Raw genomic sequence first — 20,091 nt, forward strand, 5'->3', positions numbered from 1 at the left:
ATCTCTGCCGGGCAGGTGCAGCCAGTGCCAGCTCTCAAGCAGTAAATAATGGGAGACAATGAGGCAGCCTGACAGGGTTGGCACTCTGGAAGAAATCCCTTTTGCTCCTCTTTGGCATCGCTTCTTGTACAGATGCCTGCCTGACACAAAGTTGGGGAGGCCAGAGATCCATGGCTTGAAATACCCAAAATACAACCTCCTTCCCCACAGACCCCTCAGGTGCTGAGGTCAACAGGGGCCCCCCTCTTGGCAGTTCCTCCACCTCAGAGGCTCATCTATGGTGGCCCAGGAAAGGGCCTTCTCCATGGTGGCCCCAAAGCAGTTTAAGTCCCCACAGAGGCCTGGCACCTTTGCTATACAACTTCTGGCAAATACTGATGGCACACTTTTTTTTGCCATGGCTTTGGAGACTTGAGGTGTCTGTTTTTAGGACCCTCCTTATAATAGGTTGTTTTTAAACCGGTTTTTAATGTGATTTATTTTAGCATCGCCACATGCCCTCTTTTTCACGGGTAGAGTCGTCATAGCGATCCATAGTTAAAAGCAGAAGCCGGCAAATGGGTTCTCTTTCTCGCTCTTCAAAATACGGCAACGCTAATTTATCGTAACAGCTTTAATTTTGCCCAAGGCGACCCAAAGAGTCTTACAACCAACCAACTAAAAGAACAACATCGTCTTCACACCTTAAGAGAAAAGGCAGGATAAAACGTAATAGCTCGAAGAATGGTTGAGCGTTGCACCCAAAACACTACCCGGCCCCTTTCAGAGGGTTTTGCTGCTCTCGTGTTAAATTGTTTTATTTCTCCATTTTATATCGAAATTCAAGAGAGAGAAAAGTTGCAAGCGAAGATCTCGGCACACACCATGGATACCGTCTGACGCAAGCTGCTGACTAGGCCCGTTGCCATGGTTTTTTCTCTCCTCAGAATAGGCATTGTGTGCGATAAGGGAATGGCCGCCACACCTAGTGACAGGGATGAAGCTCCCGAGCAGATACCAAGCACCCTGCATAGCCTTTGGACAACTGCTTGTCCTTTCGATAGCCCTACTGCCTCCCAAATCAGTATGCTTTTGGCCAAACAAGCCCACCGTGACCGGCCATGTCTCCCACCCACAGAACCTGCCCAAGCTGACTTGCCTGACTCAAGTTACAGGGGTGGGGGACCTTTTCCCCCATATTGAGGGCCACATTCCCTTCAGGCGAACCATCTGGGGGCCGCATGCCAGAGCAGAACCAGAGGCAAAAGTGTGGGGAGTGGGGAGCAATGAATGTGAACTCTTCTTATCTTTTTAGATAAAATAGTCAACATACTGGGACAACGGCCCATTGCTCTGCCCAGATAAGCAAAGGCTGTTCTCGTGAGTTCAAGGACACATTCCAGCCAGGCAAAAACCACTTAGGGGGTGAAACAGGGCTGATGAGGGGTAGGGACTGGGGGCAGCTCTGAGGATCAGGTAGAGATCCCTGGAGGGCCACATTTGGCCCCTAGGGCCTGGGAGATGCCCCTACTACTGCTCTAGTAGGTTAGGAAATATAGATTGAGTTGCCAAATTGCTTGGGTTCATTATGGAACTTCACATCATCTAGGCTGGAGACGACAGTCCCCATAAACTGGGGATGGAGGTGGTGATTTAGCACCCCAGTGTGGTGCTAGCACTGGCCCTTTCTCTGGAGTGGCCATCTTTTTTGCTCACTTGCTTTTTAGCTGTTGCTGAATCTTTGCTTCCTCCCATCTTTCTCGAGGCCCAGTTAGTGGTGAATTTGTGCCGTTAATTTTTATCTTATTTTTTTGGCAGTAAAATGCAACACCAGTACTGCTTTGTTCAGTGCACACTGGCAAAGAACTATTGAGACTTTTTTTTTGTATCTTTTAATTTAAAGTTTCCTCCTTGCTCGTATGTCCATGTGGTGTGTCTCCCCCCCCCCATTTGAACCAGCTCCAGGAATTTAAGAAAAGCTGTCCTAGGTAATAAAAGCTACACTGAACTCATTAGGACTCATTGAACTCAGACTTTTAAAAAAATAAATAAGCAAAGCCACCTCTTCAACTATCTCAAGGGCACATGGAAGAGGGAACAAGATTGTTTTCTCCCGCTCGGGGGTTAGGACCCGACCAGTAGCTTCAAGTTGCAAGAAAGGAGATTCTATGATTCAATTCTATGATTCTATTCTGAAATTCTTCAGGAAAGAGCTAGTAAAAATGGGAAAATTGCTAGTAAGAGCCCAGAAGGCCACATATCAGCCTCTGCTGAGCAAAACAATGTCACAATAGTTTTTGAGATAAAATTGCCAATGAAGAAGAGGAATTTGGATTTGATATCCCGCTTTTCACTACCGAAGGAGTCTCAAAGCAGCTAACATTCTCCTTCCCCTTCCTCCCCCACAACAAACACTCTGTAAGATGAGTGGGGCTGAGAGACTTCAGAGAAGTGTGACTAGCCCAAGGTCACCCTGCAGCTGCATATGGAGGAGCGGAGGCACGAACCCGGTTCCCCAGATTACGAGTCTACCGCTCTTAACCACTACACCACACTGGCTCTCTTTATACACCTTTGGGTGCCAGGCAACATTCCTTTTCAACCAGGCCTTTGGTTGATTTGATTTACATCCTATGCCCTTTTAAAATGTTTTTTTTGGGGGGAGGGGGCCTATTGGGTTGTTGTTTTATTTTTGTTGGGTGTGGTTTTGTATCTTGATTTTATTCTGTGAACTGCCCTCAAACCCCCGGCTATAGGGTGGTATAGAAATAATAATAATAATAATAATAATAATAATAATAATAATAATAATAATAATAATAATAATAATAATAATTGGGGAAGGGGTGTAGGTTGGTGGTGGTGCATCTGCTTTGCATGAAGAATGTCCCAGGTTCAGTCTCCAACATCTCCAGGTAGGGCTGCGAATGTCCCAATTGAAACCTTGGAGAGCCACTGCCAACCAGTGTAGACAATATTGAGCTGAGGGCTGAGAGACTTCAGAGAAGTGTGACTAGCCCAAGGTCTCTCAGCAGCTGCATGTGGAGGAGCGGAGACGCGAACCTGGTTCACCAGGTTACGAGTCTACCGCTCTTAACCACTACACCCCACTGGCTCTCCACAATGCCCTTTTGCGACGAGCTAGTTGCACTTAGGAGGTATCCTACTGAGGAAGATCTATGGATCCCAGAACCTTGCGCAGATCACCCTGGAAAGAAGCACACAATTCAGCAGGATCTTCTACTTGTTACGGTGACACCTGAGCTGTAAGAGCAGCTGCCAGGTCAAGCTATTTTGGGAACTGCCTGGGCTCAGGGCATCTACAGATCTCTGCAGAAAACTCTGGAGAAACAGATACGTTTTTGCTACAAGCCAGTGTGGTGTAGCAATTAAAGTTATGGACTTTGACCCCAGAGACCCAGGTTCAAATCCTTATTCAGCGGCCGATCTCAGGCTGGTCACATCCTCTCAGCCTAAGCTACCAAGCAGGTTTGTTGCACAGGTGAAAGGGGGCGAGGAATACCTATGCTGTGGCTTACATTTGAAAACTAAATGGTTTGAGGAAAAATGCATCGCCCAGGAGTATTTCGGAAGCAAGTACAGGGAACTTACGGATTGTGGCTGAAGTCACGTGCACCCCGCTTCAAACACGAGCTGCGGGAGCTTCACTGAAACTGGAGTAAACGGTACACTGTACCCAGCCTCAGCTCCAAATCCTCACCCTGACCCCTGCTCTCTCAACCTCCCTCAAAGAGTTGGTGCATAGCTAAAACAGAGGAAGGGCAAATTTGAAGGACTTGCAAACCGCTTTGAGCTTCTCAAGAGGAACGGCTAGCTAGCTAGAACATTAGAAACAGAACAAAAATTAAATATAAGCCCTGGAGCATTAGAAAAGCTGGGAGCGAACGAGAAGATGGAGCCCAACCTCCATTAGCAAAGTGACCCACTGCTGTGAAAAATGGATCGGATGACACAATAAGCCCCTCGATTTGCTCACCTGGGCCGGAACGGCAGCAGCTCCACTCGTACTGCAACTGCACCCTGGAGACATCCTTTGCAGCAGGGATGCCCTCGCTGTTCCCCCAAAACCTGGGGGAAGCTGAGCTTCCAGCTGGCGCCTGCTGATGGCAAGGAGATGCCTCTCCTGAGCCTACAGCGCCATGTTTGCTGCAAGGCTCTTGCCGGCTACAGTGGGCCCATGCATATTTGATGACCGCTATTCTTCTCACCTGTGCTTGGGAGGGGAAGAAACTGCTCTCTTCTACAGGGGGCCGGGGATTATTTGCAAGCTATCAGCAACTCGGGAAGTAGTGTGCATGTACACAGAAGTCTTCTCAGACTTCTGCAAGCGAAGGAGTAGCATCTTTCTGCATGAAAATCAGAGATAGCAAAGCTCGCTGAGCTAGCTCTCAGGCTAGCCCACCTCGCAGGGTTGTCAGGATAGAATGGAGGGAGAAAGTCACGCACACCAGCTGGAGCTTTCTAGAGGAAACTTGTGGTATGAAATGCAATAAACGTAAAGAAAAATAAACCTGGGCGTGTTAGACTTCACAGTCTGAACGAATTCCCACTTACCACTGAAAAGGTTGACTGTAACAAGACAGCTGCAAGCTTTTTTTGAGGTCTAGTCTGGGCGCCTGCTTGGCGTCAGAATCTTGCAACTACAGAAGCCTTGCCAACCTGGTGTTGGCTGGATGGGAGCTTATTTGGATGGAACCCGATTGGCAGAAACTTCTTCCCGTATGATCCTACCCAAAAACTGTGATCGTCATCTGATGCCCTTCTCGCTATGCCCCCTACACGGGAGACTCTAGAGGGTGGAATCATGAGAACAGACCTTTTTGGTGGTGGCCCCTTGCTTGTGGAATGCTCTCCCCAGGGAGCTCAACCTCTTGCGCTCATTACATAGTTTTCAGCACCAGCCACAAACATTTCCTTTTTGCCAGGCCCCTGGCCATTAATTCTCTGTGGCCTCCTTGGGATGCAGTTGTTGTTGTTGTTGTTGTTGTTAAATAAATCTCTATGCCTATATACCATACATCTACCATGTCACCACCCAATCAACTTTTCTTTCATCTAAAAAGTCCCAAATGCCGCAACCTCTCCTAAGAGGGGAGTTTCTCCACCCCTTTGATCGTTTTGGTTGCCTTTTTCTGAACCTCTTCCGACTCTACAATATCCTACAAATACAGGTGAAACTCGAAAAATTAGAATATCGTGGAAAAGTCCATTTATGTAAGCAATTGTTTTCATTAGCTACTGGAGTTTAAAATATGAGATAGACTCATGACATGCAAAGTGAGATATGTCAAGCCTTTGCTTGTTATAATTGTGATGATTATGGCGTACAGCTGATGAAAACCCCAAAGTTGAGATTGTTAATTTGGGGTTCTCATCAGCTGTACGCCATAATCATCACAATTATAACAAATAAAGGCTTGAAATATCTCGCTTTGCATGTCATGAGTCTATCTCATGTATTAGTTTCAACTTTTATGTTGAATTACTGAAAGAAATGAACCTTTCCACAATAGTCTAATTTTTTGAGTTTCACCTGTACATTCTACAAGTATAGGCCATGGAAGTTTTGAAAAATGAACTCTCTCCCTTAATGCAACAGAGTTTTTCTCTCTGCCATGTGAGCCCAGCCACGCATAAGAGAAGCCTGGGCTGAACAGGAGCAGCCAGAATACCACCTAAGCCCTCGCAGAAAACGTACTGTTAAGAAGAAAAGCCAAACAGAAGTTCAAAATAAGCCGTTAAAAGTGGGCAGGACCAGCCCTAGAGTGGAGGGAAATAAAAGCTGCAGCCTCAGGAACAAGAGCATAGAAAGAACCACGGGAAATATTTCACAGCAGTTAGAAAATGATACTTCACAACTTTGACATTATGGGAGTTCCAAAGAGAAACAAGAACCATTCTTTATTTCAACCGAAGGACAAATGGCTGCTGATGGGTCTGGAGTAAATTTATCGAGCGGAGCTGCAGGAGCAGCAGGTGTGCTGTTTCTTGGTTGCCGTCTTGCCAAACGGGTGATATGGGAGAGGGAGGAGATGGCCTCGTTTCCGTTAACCCCAGTGGAAGTTATCAACACCACCCCCTCTTAGCCAGAAAAATGGGTGGGAATGCACTTCCACGGGGCACTCTGTGAATGTGACGGAGCGATCCACCTTGCGTTGCCTGGAATCGTTTTTGTCCAACTGGAAGTGCTGATTTTTGAACAGGGCTGTTTGTTCTGCTCGTGAAGCAACACACACTGAAGGAAGGGAGGAAGAACAGGAGGAGGATGGATGGATGGTTTCTTTTCGTGTGTTTTTCGGCTCATGAATCCAAGGCCACTTTTCTGGGCAGCTGTCAAGTCACAACCAGACCCGCTCCGAGCATCTTAAAGGCACCCAAGACCATGCTATTGAAAGGTGCCCCTCAAGCATGTCAGTGTGTAAGACAAGAACCTCTCTTCTCCATGTCCCTAATCTGCAAGAAGTTCCACAGTAGTCTCTTATCCTCCGCGGAAGCTTCATGGAAGCTTATGAGGAGCTGAAGGAAAACCCTCCCGTTACACACAGAGGCTTTTCTTCTTCTTTTTGGCTTTTAGAAAGTTTTCTGCAGAGTCGCGTTGAAAATACTGCAGAGCAGAGCAGGGCGAGGGACCAGCGACGAGGATTATTTCTTGACTACCTGGATGACGTCTTCATGTTCCATCAAGTGGCTGAGTCCTACTCGTTGGGGGCTGTACTTGGTGCTGGTTCCCTTGAAAGCCAAAAAACAACAGTTTCACCAGCCCCGGTTTGGGGGCCTCTCTGGCAAGAAGAGAGGGAGGTGCCCCTACCTCTGCCCAATGCCACTTGCCAATGGATTGCCAATGTCTCCAAGAAAGGGTCCCTTCCGAGCACCCCCACCCCCGGGACGGGCAGGAAAAGCAAACCCATGGCCCTCCTGATGCTGTGGGATTTCAACTCCCATCAGCCCCTGCCAGCATGGCCAAGGGTAAGGGGGTGATGGGAGCTTGAGTCCAGCAATAAATGGAGGGCTACGGGTTCTCTATCCCTGGCCTATTGGATTGCACAGCTGCAGCAGGCGTGAGCCTTCTTTTCCCTGTTGAGAGGAGAAGGTGGAGAAGACCACCCCCGCTTTCCTTTTGTCTTTTCGCCACCTCTTTTCTCTGTTCCCCCACCCCTTGTTGAAATTAGAGCACATGAAATTGAGCTGGGGTTTGGGGGGGGGCCTGGGGCTGAAGGTTGTCCCCCTGTGAGCTATGGGATGCTGCGATGGACACCTCAGCTTGCCCCTTGAGGCTGCCACCCTTTCTTTCCATGCATTCATCCCCACCTCAGTTCTTTACCTGCTGCGAGAAGGTCAGCCCCAATCTGGCTACGCAAGAGCACCCCAGCTGGAGGAGACTACAGAGCCAACAAGACCCAGCTACTAGTTCGGTAGCCCATGGGAGCCTTCTAGATGCTCCTGGACCACAACTCCCACCATCCCTGGCTATGCTGGCAGGGGCTGATGGGAGTTGAAGTCCAACACCACCTGGAGGGCACTATGACATCTGAAGGAAGCCCTGTACAGGGAAGTTTTTTTATGTTTTATTGCGTTTTCGTATATGCTGGAAGCCACCCAGAATGGGTGGGGCAACCCAGTCAGCTTAGGTAAAGGTAAAGGGACCCCTGACCGGTCGCGGACAACTCTGGGGTTGCGGCGCTCATCTCGCTTTATTGGCCGAGGGAGCCGGCGTACAGCTTCCGGGTCATGTGGCCAGCATGACTAAGCCGCTTCTGGCAAACCAGAGCAGCGCACGGAAACGCCGTTTACCTTCCCGCCAGAGTGGTACCTATTTATCTACTTGCACTGTGTGTTTTCGAACTGCTAGCTTGGCAGTTATTAGTGGAGTACAAACAAACAAACAAACAATATTAGTAGTAGTAGTTGTTGCTTGACAATACCTGTGGGAAGCCCACCAGTGAAGCATAAAAGAAACAGTCCTTGCTGGCTGTGAGATATTCTGACTCTGTACATGTAGGTTCTACAGAGCTGCTGTTAATAGCTCACCTATCCCTTTTAGTGCATTTGTCAAACCCTTTTAAAAAACCACTAAAAGCTTCCCCCATGTTTCCTGCCTATATCACTAATACTTGGCAAAGACACCCGAACCCTCTGCTCCACCCCACTTTCTTGTCATAGCACACTTACCCACACCAAGGCATACTTGAACTGGCTTGCTAATGTCCGGTGAATACGATGGCACTGAAGGGAGAAAAAGGTTGAGATGTACCAAGTGAGGCCTTGCAATCTCAGCTCCCTAAGTTTTACTTACTGTACTCCTTGCAGATGACACCCCTTATCCCTTTCCAAAGTCGTGTCGCAGAGCTTCTGAAGTGGAGCTGCCTCTTAAAAATGAGCCTGGCATTACATACCCAACTCCTTCTGGCCAAAGTGGCAACTTCACGCTCACGGCTGTCTGCAGAACAGCTTCCCCCTTCCTCCCAAAATGGATCTATTCCCCACAGTCCCCAAACCCGAAAGCACCACCGGACAAGGGCTACCGTTATTTCCTGTAGCAATAAAGGCAACAATTGCTCCTGGAGCAGAGCTGCAGCCAAAAGGCAGATGGTAGCCCCAGGTGGCACAGTCAATGGACAGAGGGCTGATCGAGGGGGCCACAGGTTAGCAACCCCTGACCTAGTGTGTTTTCAAAGAAGAAGACTGAATCTCTGGCTGGATGGTTTCAGCTTCGGAAGAGCTGGCAGTGCAGATAGTATGGGCAAAATAGCCTGGGGAGGGGGGCACTTCTGCAGCTCAAGAATTCAATGCTTACCACATGCTCCACGGATGCCCCTTTCCGTACGATGATGGCATCTGAAAAGTCTGGTCTCTCTGTCCGGGACCGAGAAAGGAGAGGAAATATAGCAAGGTCACTAAGGCGCGAGAATTTTGGATCCTCCCTCCTCCCCTGAAGCCCGTATTCATTTTCAGATCTAGTTCCATCCAATCCTGCTGGCCTGCTTGTGCTACTCACGGCCTCTTTTCTTGGTGTAGATGCAGGTAAGGGCCAGGTATTCCCACAGCATCTCCAGCAGGTAGTCCAAGTTCAATTTCATGCCGCAGCTAGAGAGAGGCGGACAAACACAAAATGGGTGGCAGGGTGATAAGGGCACAGAAAAGGCTTTGGCAGTGCAATCTCCTCCTCAAAGAGGCTCGCCTGGCACCTCAATGTCATTTCAAAACCAGGGAAATACCTTCCTCCTCTCCCTGAGGCCTTTAAAACCTTTTACATCATTTTAAACATCTTTTTCTATTTTGGTTCCTGTTCCTCTGTTAATCAAATGGGGATCATTTTCTTGGAGACTGGGGGTCGGGTGGGAGAAGACAAATTAGCCAGTTTGGCTTGCCACAAATAGTTGTGTTGTTCGTGCTGAGATTTTTTTTTTAATGTGCACATTTTCTAGAGTGGTGCTGCTCAGTGGACTGGTGTCAGTCTGCAAGATGTTGGTGGGATGCTTCAGGGACTAAGCATGGTTGTGGTTCCTGGCACATTGGGCCGGGTGGGAGGAGAGGGGGGGACACTGGTTCATCCCATTGGATAATTTGAGATGCACTAGCCCAGAGGATTCAGCTTCTAGCAAGAATAAATCTAGTAAGTATTAATAACAAAAGGTTTACAGGGAGAACAGACGCCAATGATGACTTCTTCCAAAGGGGTCATCGTACCACGTGCTCTGGAGATTTAAACCAACCACATGCTGGCCACAAGACACAGGGCTGGGGAGGTTCACCTTACCTGATCACAACGCTGTGGGGTTTCCGAGCCAGGCGATCTACCTCCTCCATGGAGATCTGATCGACTTTGTTATAAACCTAATCCAAAAGGTGGTGGTGGAGAAAGGAATATTAATGGTGCAAGGAGTCAGTTTCCCCCTTCTCTGTTCAGCTAAATTGAGGGTTGGTGCTAATGGGTGTTGTAGTTCGAAACAGCTGGAGGGCACCAAGTTGGGGAAGCCCCATTTGGAGTGTAAGCCTCTTAGGGCAGGGACATGCCTGATGGTGCTACATTAAAACGTAACAGGCTTCATAAGAAACTATATGCAGCAGCTATCCTTGGTGGCTTTCCGACAATTTTATTTCCGCCGCAAAGGTTTATAACAGTAAGAGATCCGTCTCCAGTCCAGGATCCAAAAAGGCAGTGAAGGCAACTGGTGGTTTGTTCTGGAAAACAGCCTGGTGCTTCTAAAGCTTTACAGCCCTTTCCCCCAAGAAGGGTGTTTTTCTTTTTTTGGCCACCCTTTTCAGAGAGAGAAGGCTCTGTCCGCGCAATGTCTCCACGACCATAGGGGCTATGAACTTGGATTGGTTCAATTTTTTGAAAGAAATTTATTCTCGGGTTAACTGACAATTGCATGGAACTGCAGACTGCACACAGCACAGACTGGAGGCATATTGTGCTTGCTTCTACCTCAACTTTCCTATCCCTTTTTTGCCTTGTGCATCAAGTTTGCTTTGATTGTGGACTGGAGAGCAGGGATCATCTTAACACTGATTTTTGTGTGACGCTCTGAGAGAGCCTGTCTGGCTAAAGTGTGGAGTACAAATACCACAAACAAACAGGCTTAACTGCATGAGGAAAGGGTGCTTTCTGGATATGGGATTCTGTCTTAGAATGCCAAAGATCTGGATATTAAGCTTATTCAAATCAATGCATATGTGTCTTTAAACTCGATCTCCTTGTTATTAGTATCACCTGGGGTTGGCTATAATTATTTTTCAAAAAATGTTGTCAATAGCAGTGACTACAGAATTGCATGGGCACTGTTCCAGAGCATTTTCATGTTTATTATTATCTATTCAAAACAAGACTGGGTATGTAACTTCTTTATATTACAGTTCATAACTTCAACGCTATTTGAAGTTGTAGTTATGCATGTGCAGTTCATCGTTTGAAAATTTTATTTTCAGTTAAGGAAGAGCTGAACTAATTCGCTGATGAAGAATTCAACGAAACAGTAGTTATTATCCGGAAACACTGTTCAGAGTTGGACATCAGAACTGGACATTTGCTGATTATACAAAGCTTCACAGCTTGTTCTCCGTCGGGTAAAGTCTGGCACCGTGATTCATTTAAGGACTTTCAGAGACTTCAGTTTGTTAATCATTCCATAAAGTTTTTCATATCGCATTTGTTTCTGGTCATTGTGTTGCTTTCAATATTGCTGACCCACAGTGGTAAAGCAGATGGCCATGGGAAACTCACAAACGGGGCAGGAAGGCAATTGTTCTCCCCCACCACCACCTGTGTTCCTCAGAAACTTGTTCCCTGAAAAGAAACCCTTGCTTCTGGTGAAATACATCCCTCCCTCCCCCCATCACATTCTGTTAAAAGTACACAACTTCTCACAAGGTACTCACATAAAGGCAAGGCATGTAGACCCGGTTGCCAACAATCACGTCAATGAACTCGTCAGGTGTGCAGTCTTCCCTGAACAGAACCTCCGCATTAAATATTTCTTAGGTGAGCAGAGTCAAGGTTAAGCACTTTTGTGTTTGCTAAGAGAGCCAGCGTGTTGTGCTGTTACGAGCATCCAGCTTGGGTTGGTGAAACTCAAGGACAAATCCCCATTCGGCAACAAAGCTGGCCAGGTAATCTTAGGCCAGTCACAATCTTGCAGCCAAACCTACCCCGGAGGGTTGCTACGAGGAGAAAAAACGCCTGATAAGAGTCCAGTATTGTCAACACTGATTGGCAGTGCCTCTCCAGGGTCGCCCTCATGCTCAGTCTAAGCTTACTGCTTCGCTTACTGCCCAGCGATGTCTCAGGACCAGGACATTATGATGATGATGATTAAATATATTTCTGTCCCGCCTTTCTCCCGAGTTGGGATTCAAGGCAGCTTACAACATTTGCAAAATTATAAAATGCAAAATAATAAAAACAAACTAATTCAAATGCATCAAAACACATTTAGAACCAGCAATTACAGCACAATTTGCTCTGACAGCAGCCTAGATATCAGCAGCATCTGCACCCCAATTTCCAAATGCCTGTCTGGGCAGGAAGGTCTTAGCCTGCCAGCGGAAGGATAAGAAGGAAGGAGCCAGGCGAAGCTTTCTTGGGAGGGAATTCTGTAACTTTGGAGCAGCCACAGAAAAGGCTCTCTCTCCTGCATCACAACCAGCAGTTCTTCCGATGCTGATGGGACCAAGAGAAGGTGCTCACCCGAGAATCTCAGCACCCAGGCAGGGAGATAGGATCTTTCAGGTCGCCTGGGTCCAAACCACCCACCCTCAACTGCTCAGGGCGTTACCAACGACACTGCAAGGCACCTTTACTGCCGGTTGCTCTGAATCGCTTTGCTGAGAAATATAGCCACCAAGAATCTCAGTGAAAAAGGATACTGTACTCGTGGAGGATGAGCTGCACCAGCTTCTCGGAGCACTGAGTCAGAGTTACCATTGAATTGAAGGAGATGCCCCCTCCCTTTTTGGGCTGGAAGACAGAAAAGAGGCTTTGTCAAGATGGCCCTCAACGAGGCTGATTCAGCAAATAATATTATCTTGAGTATACTGGACGCCACAACATTTGTATAGGATGGCACTGCCTAATGCAGACAGACATGAAAGCTGAAATGCTGAGAATGCCTCTTTGGCATATCCCATGATATAATCATTTTGATCTAAAGTGATCACTCACATCCATTTTGCACAGGCTAAATCCTTTTGACATTTGCAGATGTTCACATACTTTAAAACTACATTCCCGTAGTGTTAGTAAGAGTAGTAATAGCAGTAGCAGTAATAATAATAAATAAATAAATAAATAAATAATTTGATTAATGGCCGGGCAGCAAAAGTGCGAGCCCTTATAGAGACTTCAACAGTTCCTACAGTTTGCAAATATGCTCATGGGCCCAAAACGTTTGGTGACCTTTACACTACGTGACCAAATGGGGGCAGACATGGCAGACTGCTTTAAGACAGCATGTGTGAATCACTATACTGGCACACAATTCTTCTGGGTTCAAATCCAACTCAGAGCAGTGGTCAGAGAGCGGCTTGCAAGAGAGGCCTGGACTGCTTCAGGATACTGATTTATTTAATTTCTATCCTGCCCTTCCTCCTGAAGGCACCTGGGTCCAGCTTTCGTTTTATTTACTATTAATTTCTAAAAGGGAGGGAGAACCCTTTCCCCCCCATTTAGCCTAAGGGCCTTATTCTCTCATACGCAACCTTCCCGGGGCCGCATGCCAGTGACGGGCAGGACCAGATGTAAAAGTGAGAAGATTCAAGTGTGAGACTCTTAACCTTGTACAGCACTAGTGTACATTCCGGCAAGCAAATATGTTAGGGGCTTCTTCACTCACACCCCTCTGAGCAAGAGGCATCATCAGAGCTCAAGGACATATCCCAGCCAGGCAAAACCACCCAAGGAGGTGCAGAGCAGGACTGGTGAGGAGCATGGGCTGGGGACAAACCTTGGGGCCACATAAAGAGTCCTGGAAGGCCACATTTGGTGGCTGGCCCTGAAGTTCACTGCCACCCCTACTCTAGTCCTTTCTCCTTGCGGAGAAACAATGAAAAGCACATGGGCAGAATTTGACCCAACTGCTCACTCAAGCAGCAATACACTTAAATAAGCCAAAGCCTCTTTATTTTAAGCAAAAACCTTTGTGGCTCTGCTGCAAACAGTTTCCCCAGCCCCCTTCACCGCCACATTTCAAGGGACAGGCCCGACCCCATTTGAGGAGCCGATTTTGAGAAGCAGGGGGGTGATCTCACAAAGCTGGATACGTCCTACACACAGCCGAGGAGCATTTCCGATGGGGTGGAGTGAAGGTGAAGAAGAGTGGGAGGCTAGCCTTCCCTGCCGTCTTTCCAGTCTCCCATGTGTGGGGTTTATTTATTGAGACACAAATAAGTCAACTCGGTGCCCAGATGTTCTTGGACCACAGCTCCGTCATCTCTGGCCACAGGCAACTGAGATGCAGCTGGTGGGTTTGGGGACCCCAGCAATACCTGGAGGGCACCGAGCTGGCGATTGCTGTATTTATGTGTTTTGTACCGGGGGGGGGGAGCTGTCAGTCCTACGATTCGCCCACCTGCAGTGCCTCACCTTGAAGTAGATGTTGGGCTTGATTTTATTCAGCCGGATTCCTACTGATTCCAGTTCCTTTTCTAACAGAGCTCTGCAGGAGGGAGGGAAGATGTGGTCATGAAGAGTCGCCAAGCCATTACCCAAATAAACCCAGTAAAATGGGAACCAAAACCCTCTTCCAGGGTTTCAGGAAGGGACATATACAGCCCTACCCGAAAACGATGGGGGTTGCACCTAGGACCTTCTGCATGAAAAGCAGAGACTTAAGCACCGAGTCACAGCCCTTTCCCTCCCAGTTCAGGATAGCGCCAAATCCTCAGGCAGATCTGCACATAATTCAACCCACGCGTGGGTGCTTTGCCCTCTAGGCGCTAACCTCTGCACTTCCCCCTTTGTAGCGTCCAGCATCATGATAACGACGTCAGAAGTCCGGGCTACGGCAATCACTTGGCGCCCTCGGCCTTTTCCTGCGAAGGAAAGGAGAACATGGGAGTTACTTGCCGTGACATCAGGAAAGCAAGAAGTTGTGTGGCAGGAGCAACTGCTCAGGAGCTACCAAAGAATCTCTGCTTGTTTGCATCATGCAAACAAGGAGCCGCTTTCCACCCTGTCTTTTGATGCAGAAGGCTTCCCAAAGAGGCTTATTTTTTAAAAAATACGGCTCCATTAATGCTAGGGACCCAGGTGGGGCTGTGGGTTAAACCACAGAGCCTAGGGCTTGCTGATCAGAAGGTCGGCGGTTCGAATCCCTGCCACGGGGTGAGGTCCCGTTGCTCGGTCCCAGCTCCTGCCCACCTAGCAGTTCGAAAGCACGTCAAAGTGCAAGTAGATAAATAGGGACCGCTCCAGCGGGAAGGTAAACGGCGTTTCCGTGCGCTGCTCTGGTTCGCCAGAAGCAGCTTAGTCATGCTGGCCACATGACCCGGAAGCTGTCTGCAGACAAATGCCGGCTCCCTCGGCCTATAGAGCGAGATGAGCGCCGCAACCCCAGAGTCGGACACGACTGGACCTGATGGTCAGGGGTCCCTTTACCTTTACTTTAATGCTGCTCCCAAATCCTCCAAACAGACGGCAGTGCTTGGGTAGCATCTTCTCCTCACCCTCCCCAGGCCAGTTCTCATTAGACAACTATTCCCCCCACCTTCCCCATGCCAAAAATGCTTGCAATTCAGCAGCCTGTTGCTTGGCTGCATCCTTCTCCCAGGAGCAACCCCCAGGGACCACGAGACTTTTCACTGTCCAAGGACAGGGAGGGGGGAGGCAGGCCCAGCGGCACGATTAACCTGACTGCCAATCAAGGTGGGAGGAACACTTCTTAATACGAAGGGACGGTGCTGCACAGAGCCTGGGCCAAAAGCAGGTGGAGCTGGCAGCACTGCAAGATCAAAAAGGGTTTTTAACTCCCGTTCTAGTCCCAACGCGCCCATTCTATACGCAAGAGGATGTGATTCACGGGGGTGTTGTTGTTGCTTGTGTTTTTATTCTTAGGGCTCATCATTATTTGTGTTGGGACTGCTTAATTTTTCTGAAGACTTACTGAGATGCTTCCATTAGCTTAGAGTTTGGGGATATTTATATTCTGCTACAATTCTGTAACTGTCAGAATAAACTATGTACATATTTTGATGCTGTTAAGCCACCTTGGCCATGGCTTAACTGCAGAAAGGTGCCGTATAAATAGAACGAGGACGTGTTGCTTTGCTCACTTTTGCCTCTGGTCCCCACACACCATGGGGGAACAGCCTCTGGAAGGCTGCCCAGGAGCGAATGTGCTCCACCAAGCTGAAGAAAGGGTCCCTTGTCACTGTGCAAAAGTGCTACTGCCCTGGGAACGCCAATGCTGCTCTGGGCAGAATGAGACACAGATGCCAACCCCCACCTACCTTGAGCAGCTCCTTCGATGATCCCAGGCAGATCGAGAAGCTGGATGTTGGCTCCTTTGTACTGGCAAAAGACGAAAGAGAAGACCGTGAAGCGGCACATGGAGGGAGGGGGTGGTTATAATGACACAGAGCACCTCCAGACCCTACCCACCCACCCCCTAGATTTTGATAGCCTAAGCCAGGGGTCAGCAAACGTTTTCAGCAGGGGGCCGGTCCACTGTCCCTCAGACCTTGTGGGGGGCCAGACTATATTTTGAAAAAAAATAAAAATGAACGAATTCCTATGCCCCACAAATAACCCAGAGATGCATTTTAAATAAAAGCACACATTCTACTCATGTAAAATCATGCTGATTCCCAGACCGTCCGCACGCTGCATTTAGAAGGCAATAGGGCCACATCCGGCCCCCGGGCCTTAGTTTGGGGACCCCTGGCCTAAGCTAACAGGTCACTTCACCTTTTTAGCATTCTCGTGCATGTTCAGATTACAAACACACACACACTTCATCAGGGGATCTACTGGTTTATTTAGAACTTTGCACAGCCTGCTTTTTTTTTTGCTCAGAGACCACAGGGACAGTTCCTCGGATGAGTGAAAACAATCGTCTAAAACTTGTTCATCCAAAAAATGAGGAAGAGGATTGGCAGGCCTAAAAGATTCTGATGCCGGAGGCTCCCCCCCCCCTTTTAAAAATCCAAAGTAGCGAGTGGGACCAGAGGCAAAAACAGACAGAACAATTAATGAAAATTTTACCTTTCTGCAGCAGACTAGTTTCTACACCCATCCCTCTTCCATAAAGAGGAGCAAGAGGCAATGTGAGGCTTCAAGGGCACATTGGGGATATGAAACTGGACCTATGGGGGGACGTCCTGAGGAGAGGGGTGTGTGGCCTTAGCCTGAGGTTACCCACCACCCTGAGTAGCTGTAAATTCTGGCCTGCTGTCGGCGTGGCAACCTTCCATTTCCACAGCCCCAAGCAGGCAGCTAAGCCAGGGCATTTATCGAGTCCCTGGTAGCTATCATAACACAGGTGGTGGGCCTCCAATCTACTCTAGGTGTGTTTTTGGAGAGAAGACCCAATGTTAAGGCATTGGCTTCCAGATTTTAACATCTGGCAAACCCCAGAAAGCAAATATGGACTGCTTCTGAAATACACGGAGCCTCCCATTTTAAAAGAAACAGAATTCAACAACCCCCAACCGTTGCATTCACATAAAACCACAGTGCGGTTTAATTCCTGCCCCAGCAGATGGCAATCCAATGGAACTGCACAAACCTCTATGACTCCAGGAATACATGTCAATGTGGTGAATTCGTAGGAAGCCGCCTCACTCGCCGTGGAAGTCATCAAACTCAGAAAGGTGGACTGAAAGGGAAGATGAGTGTGTTAGCAGTGGCAGAGGAAAGCCACACACTTGTGAGAAATCAGCAGCCGTGCTGATGTGAACTTTCCATGTAAAAACATACTTTCTTTGATTGTTTGCTTGCTTGCATTTACATCCCAGGTTTTCCTCCAAAGAACTGAAGGCGGTGTACTTGGTTCTCCCATTTAATCCCCACCATGACCCTGCAAGGGAGGATAGTCCGAGAGGCAGTGTCCAGTGTTCGAAATTGACCAGGCACATTTTGCACCTGGCTTTTGACCATTTGCAACCAAGTGAAAATGCCTGGGTGCCAGGGTGGCACCTGACATCTCCACCAGCTGGAGGTGCATGCCTGGGGACCAAGTACACCGCCTTCAGTTCTTTGGAGGAAAACCTGGGATGTAAATGCAAGCAAGCAAACAATAAAATAAAGTATGTTTTTACATGGAAAGTTCACATCAGCACGGCAGCTGATTTCTGGACTGTTTTCACACACTAATACCCCATCCTGTAGAATCCCGTTACATTTTATTTGCCTAATCAGAATGAATTTCAGGAACCCAAATACTTTCTCTGTGCAGCCTGAGCAGGAGTAGTGAACAACGTTATAGCTAATTGTTGTAGCTTGTCTTCATTTACCCCACCCCACTTCCCTTCTCACAGTTGTGGAGAATATTCTTACGTTATGAATGTCACCATAAAGAGACAGAGGTCAGAACAGGCCAATATATATGTGAACTGACCCTGGATCAAGCGACTTTTCTTCTTTAAGTTCTCAAAGCTCTTAATCCAGTCAGATGTTTAACTGAAAATCAATCACAGTCCGTCCATCCTTTGAAAAGTAAGACTTTAGAGCCGTCTTGCCCCAAAATGGCAACTAAACATTCCGTTTTGGTGACTATAACCTTGGTTTAAGGAGCCATTTGGTGCCTAGCTTATATTTCTGAGTTTCTAACACTGCTGGGGAGAGTCCCAAGTGCTAGACAGAGAGGTCTGCAGGGACAGATTTGGCCCCTGGATAAAGGTTCCCGACCCCTGAATTATAAACTTGAGGGTGAGACTTCATTTATAGCAAGGGTGGGGAGCCTGTGGCCCTCCAGACTACAGACACCCATCGTTTCTGAATCCTGGCCATGCTGGCTGGGGTTGATGGGAAGTGCAGCCTAGCAACAACTGGAGCGCCACAGGTTCCCCACACCTGCTTTAAAAGGAAGCACACCAAGTAAGAGACACAGGAATAGGAATTCTCCAAGTGTCACTGACCTTACCCACAGAGGGGAAACCAATCAGCGCCACCCGGGCGTCTCCAGATTTCATCACATCGAAGCCTTCGCCTTTGCCCGCAGCCGATTTGGAAGGCTCCAAAAGCTGAGCTCTGTACTTTGCAAGCTTTGCCTTCAGCAAGCCAAGATGGTACTCAGTGGCTAGAGTGGAAACAGAAAAAAGTAACACACACATACATGACTAAGGAAACAAAATCAGTGACCAGTGAGTTAGCGCACCAGTACTCTCCTAATGGCTCCCTCTCTGTTCCTCTTGTCTAGCTCTCCAACCTGCTCAACCAGAGCTACCGTTTCCCCTTTCTAAAGGTGAAAAGCACTTCTGGCTGTATTTCTGTCAATTACTCAGCATGGCTGGGGAAAGGGATAAGGAGCCAGATTCCACCGCACACTAGGTATGAACTTTAAGAAAACGAAGAGCTTCAGGCTTTTATCTGCTACCCTGTGGTAGTTTCTGGTGTTTGCTTTTATTATGTATTTTGTGTTGTTGTTATTGTTGTTGTTGTTGTTGTGTGTTTTTATGTTGTGAACCAACCTGAGATCTTCAGATGAAAGGTGGTACACAAATCTAATAAATCAGTAACAAAAAATTTCAGTTATGAATCTCCATGCACCATCCTATTCCCCCGCTTTTTAAAGTCCCCTAGCGACCTTGCAACTGCACTTGTTTTGCCTCCCCAAATGTATTTATACCGAAGGAGGACACAGAAAGGGCTGAAGCAAAACAGTGGTAACGAAAAGGCAGTGCGGGGCAAACAAATGCGACACACTTGGTACAAACTTTGCATGCCGGTCCTGTAGGAGCCCATCTGAAGAGCGCTCGCCCAACCCCGCAGTTCATTCCCTCCCTTAATAAATCTAATAAATAAAATAAATCCACACCCTGCCGACCCCGCAAAAGCAGCCTCAACCCTCTGCCATTGCCCAGCGCAGGGACCACCGCCTTAGAGCTCCTGCTCGTTTTTAACCTCCTCGGGGCAAAAACCCAGCAGGCGAAGCTTTTCCACCGAGAAAAGCCGCACCTGCCGAACTTCTGCCTGCCGGGCAGGCGCTTAAAAGGCCCCAGTCAACGGGTAGCCTTCAGCCGGCGCGTCCTAAAGAGGAGCCAAACCTTTGTTCTTCTGGGTCCGGGCGATCTCCTTTTCGATCTCCGCGATCTTCTCCAGGATCCCCATCGTGGCACTGCGGGACGGGAAGCGCAGCTGGCCAGGGAAAGAAGAGGGGGAGCGCTGACCCGGAAGTAGTTTCGGTCAGCCGCCCCTCCCACAGGAAGTGATCCCGGAGCTGTGCGACGCGCCTTCTCGTCCCCTGCGCCAACCGAAGCCGGCGGCTTTTCCGTTCCGCGCGTCGAATTGGGAGAGCGATAGTCTGGGGGTAGTTTACATAGCAGTGTTTCCCCAACCTTGGGTCTGCAGCTGTTTTCGGACTACAGTTCCCATTATCCCTGACCACTGGTCTTGCTAGCTAGGGATGGTGGGAGTTGTAGTCCAAAAACAGCTGG

At 48.2% G+C, this 20,091-nt stretch overlaps 1 protein-coding gene across 2 annotated transcripts; it reads right to left on the reverse strand.

Annotated features, from left to right (window-relative positions):
• Positions 1-5,866: 5,866 nt before the first annotated feature.
• On the reverse strand, positions 5,867-19,840 carry DRG2 (developmentally regulated GTP binding protein 2). 2 transcript variants are annotated; one of them, XM_033167285.1, is made up of 13 exons: positions 19,702-19,840; positions 18,574-18,734; positions 17,223-17,312; positions 15,946-16,006; positions 14,439-14,529; positions 14,081-14,153; positions 12,367-12,457; positions 11,380-11,477; positions 9,758-9,834; positions 8,996-9,084; positions 8,795-8,853; positions 8,170-8,223; positions 5,867-6,729 (listed from the first exon to the last, which is right to left on the reverse strand). In XM_033167285.1, exons 1-13 carry the CDS (start codon positions 19,763-19,765, stop codon positions 6,643-6,645), a joined length of 1,095 nt encoding a protein of 364 aa, XP_033023176.1. In that variant the 5' UTR covers positions 19,766-19,840; the 3' UTR covers positions 5,867-6,642. The 2 variants fall into 2 exon arrangements, with proteins under 2 accessions (XP_033023176.1, XP_033023177.1); XM_033167286.1 differs by lacking the exon at positions 19,702-19,840 and having other exon boundaries at positions 18,579-18,712.
• Between the last annotated feature and the right edge of the window lie 251 nt (positions 19,841-20,091).

The sequence above is a fragment of the Lacerta agilis genome, chromosome 13 (assembly GCF_009819535.1).
Source record: "Lacerta agilis isolate rLacAgi1 chromosome 13, rLacAgi1.pri, whole genome shotgun sequence".
Classification (NCBI taxonomy): Eukaryota; Metazoa; Chordata; class Lepidosauria; order Squamata; family Lacertidae; genus Lacerta; species Lacerta agilis.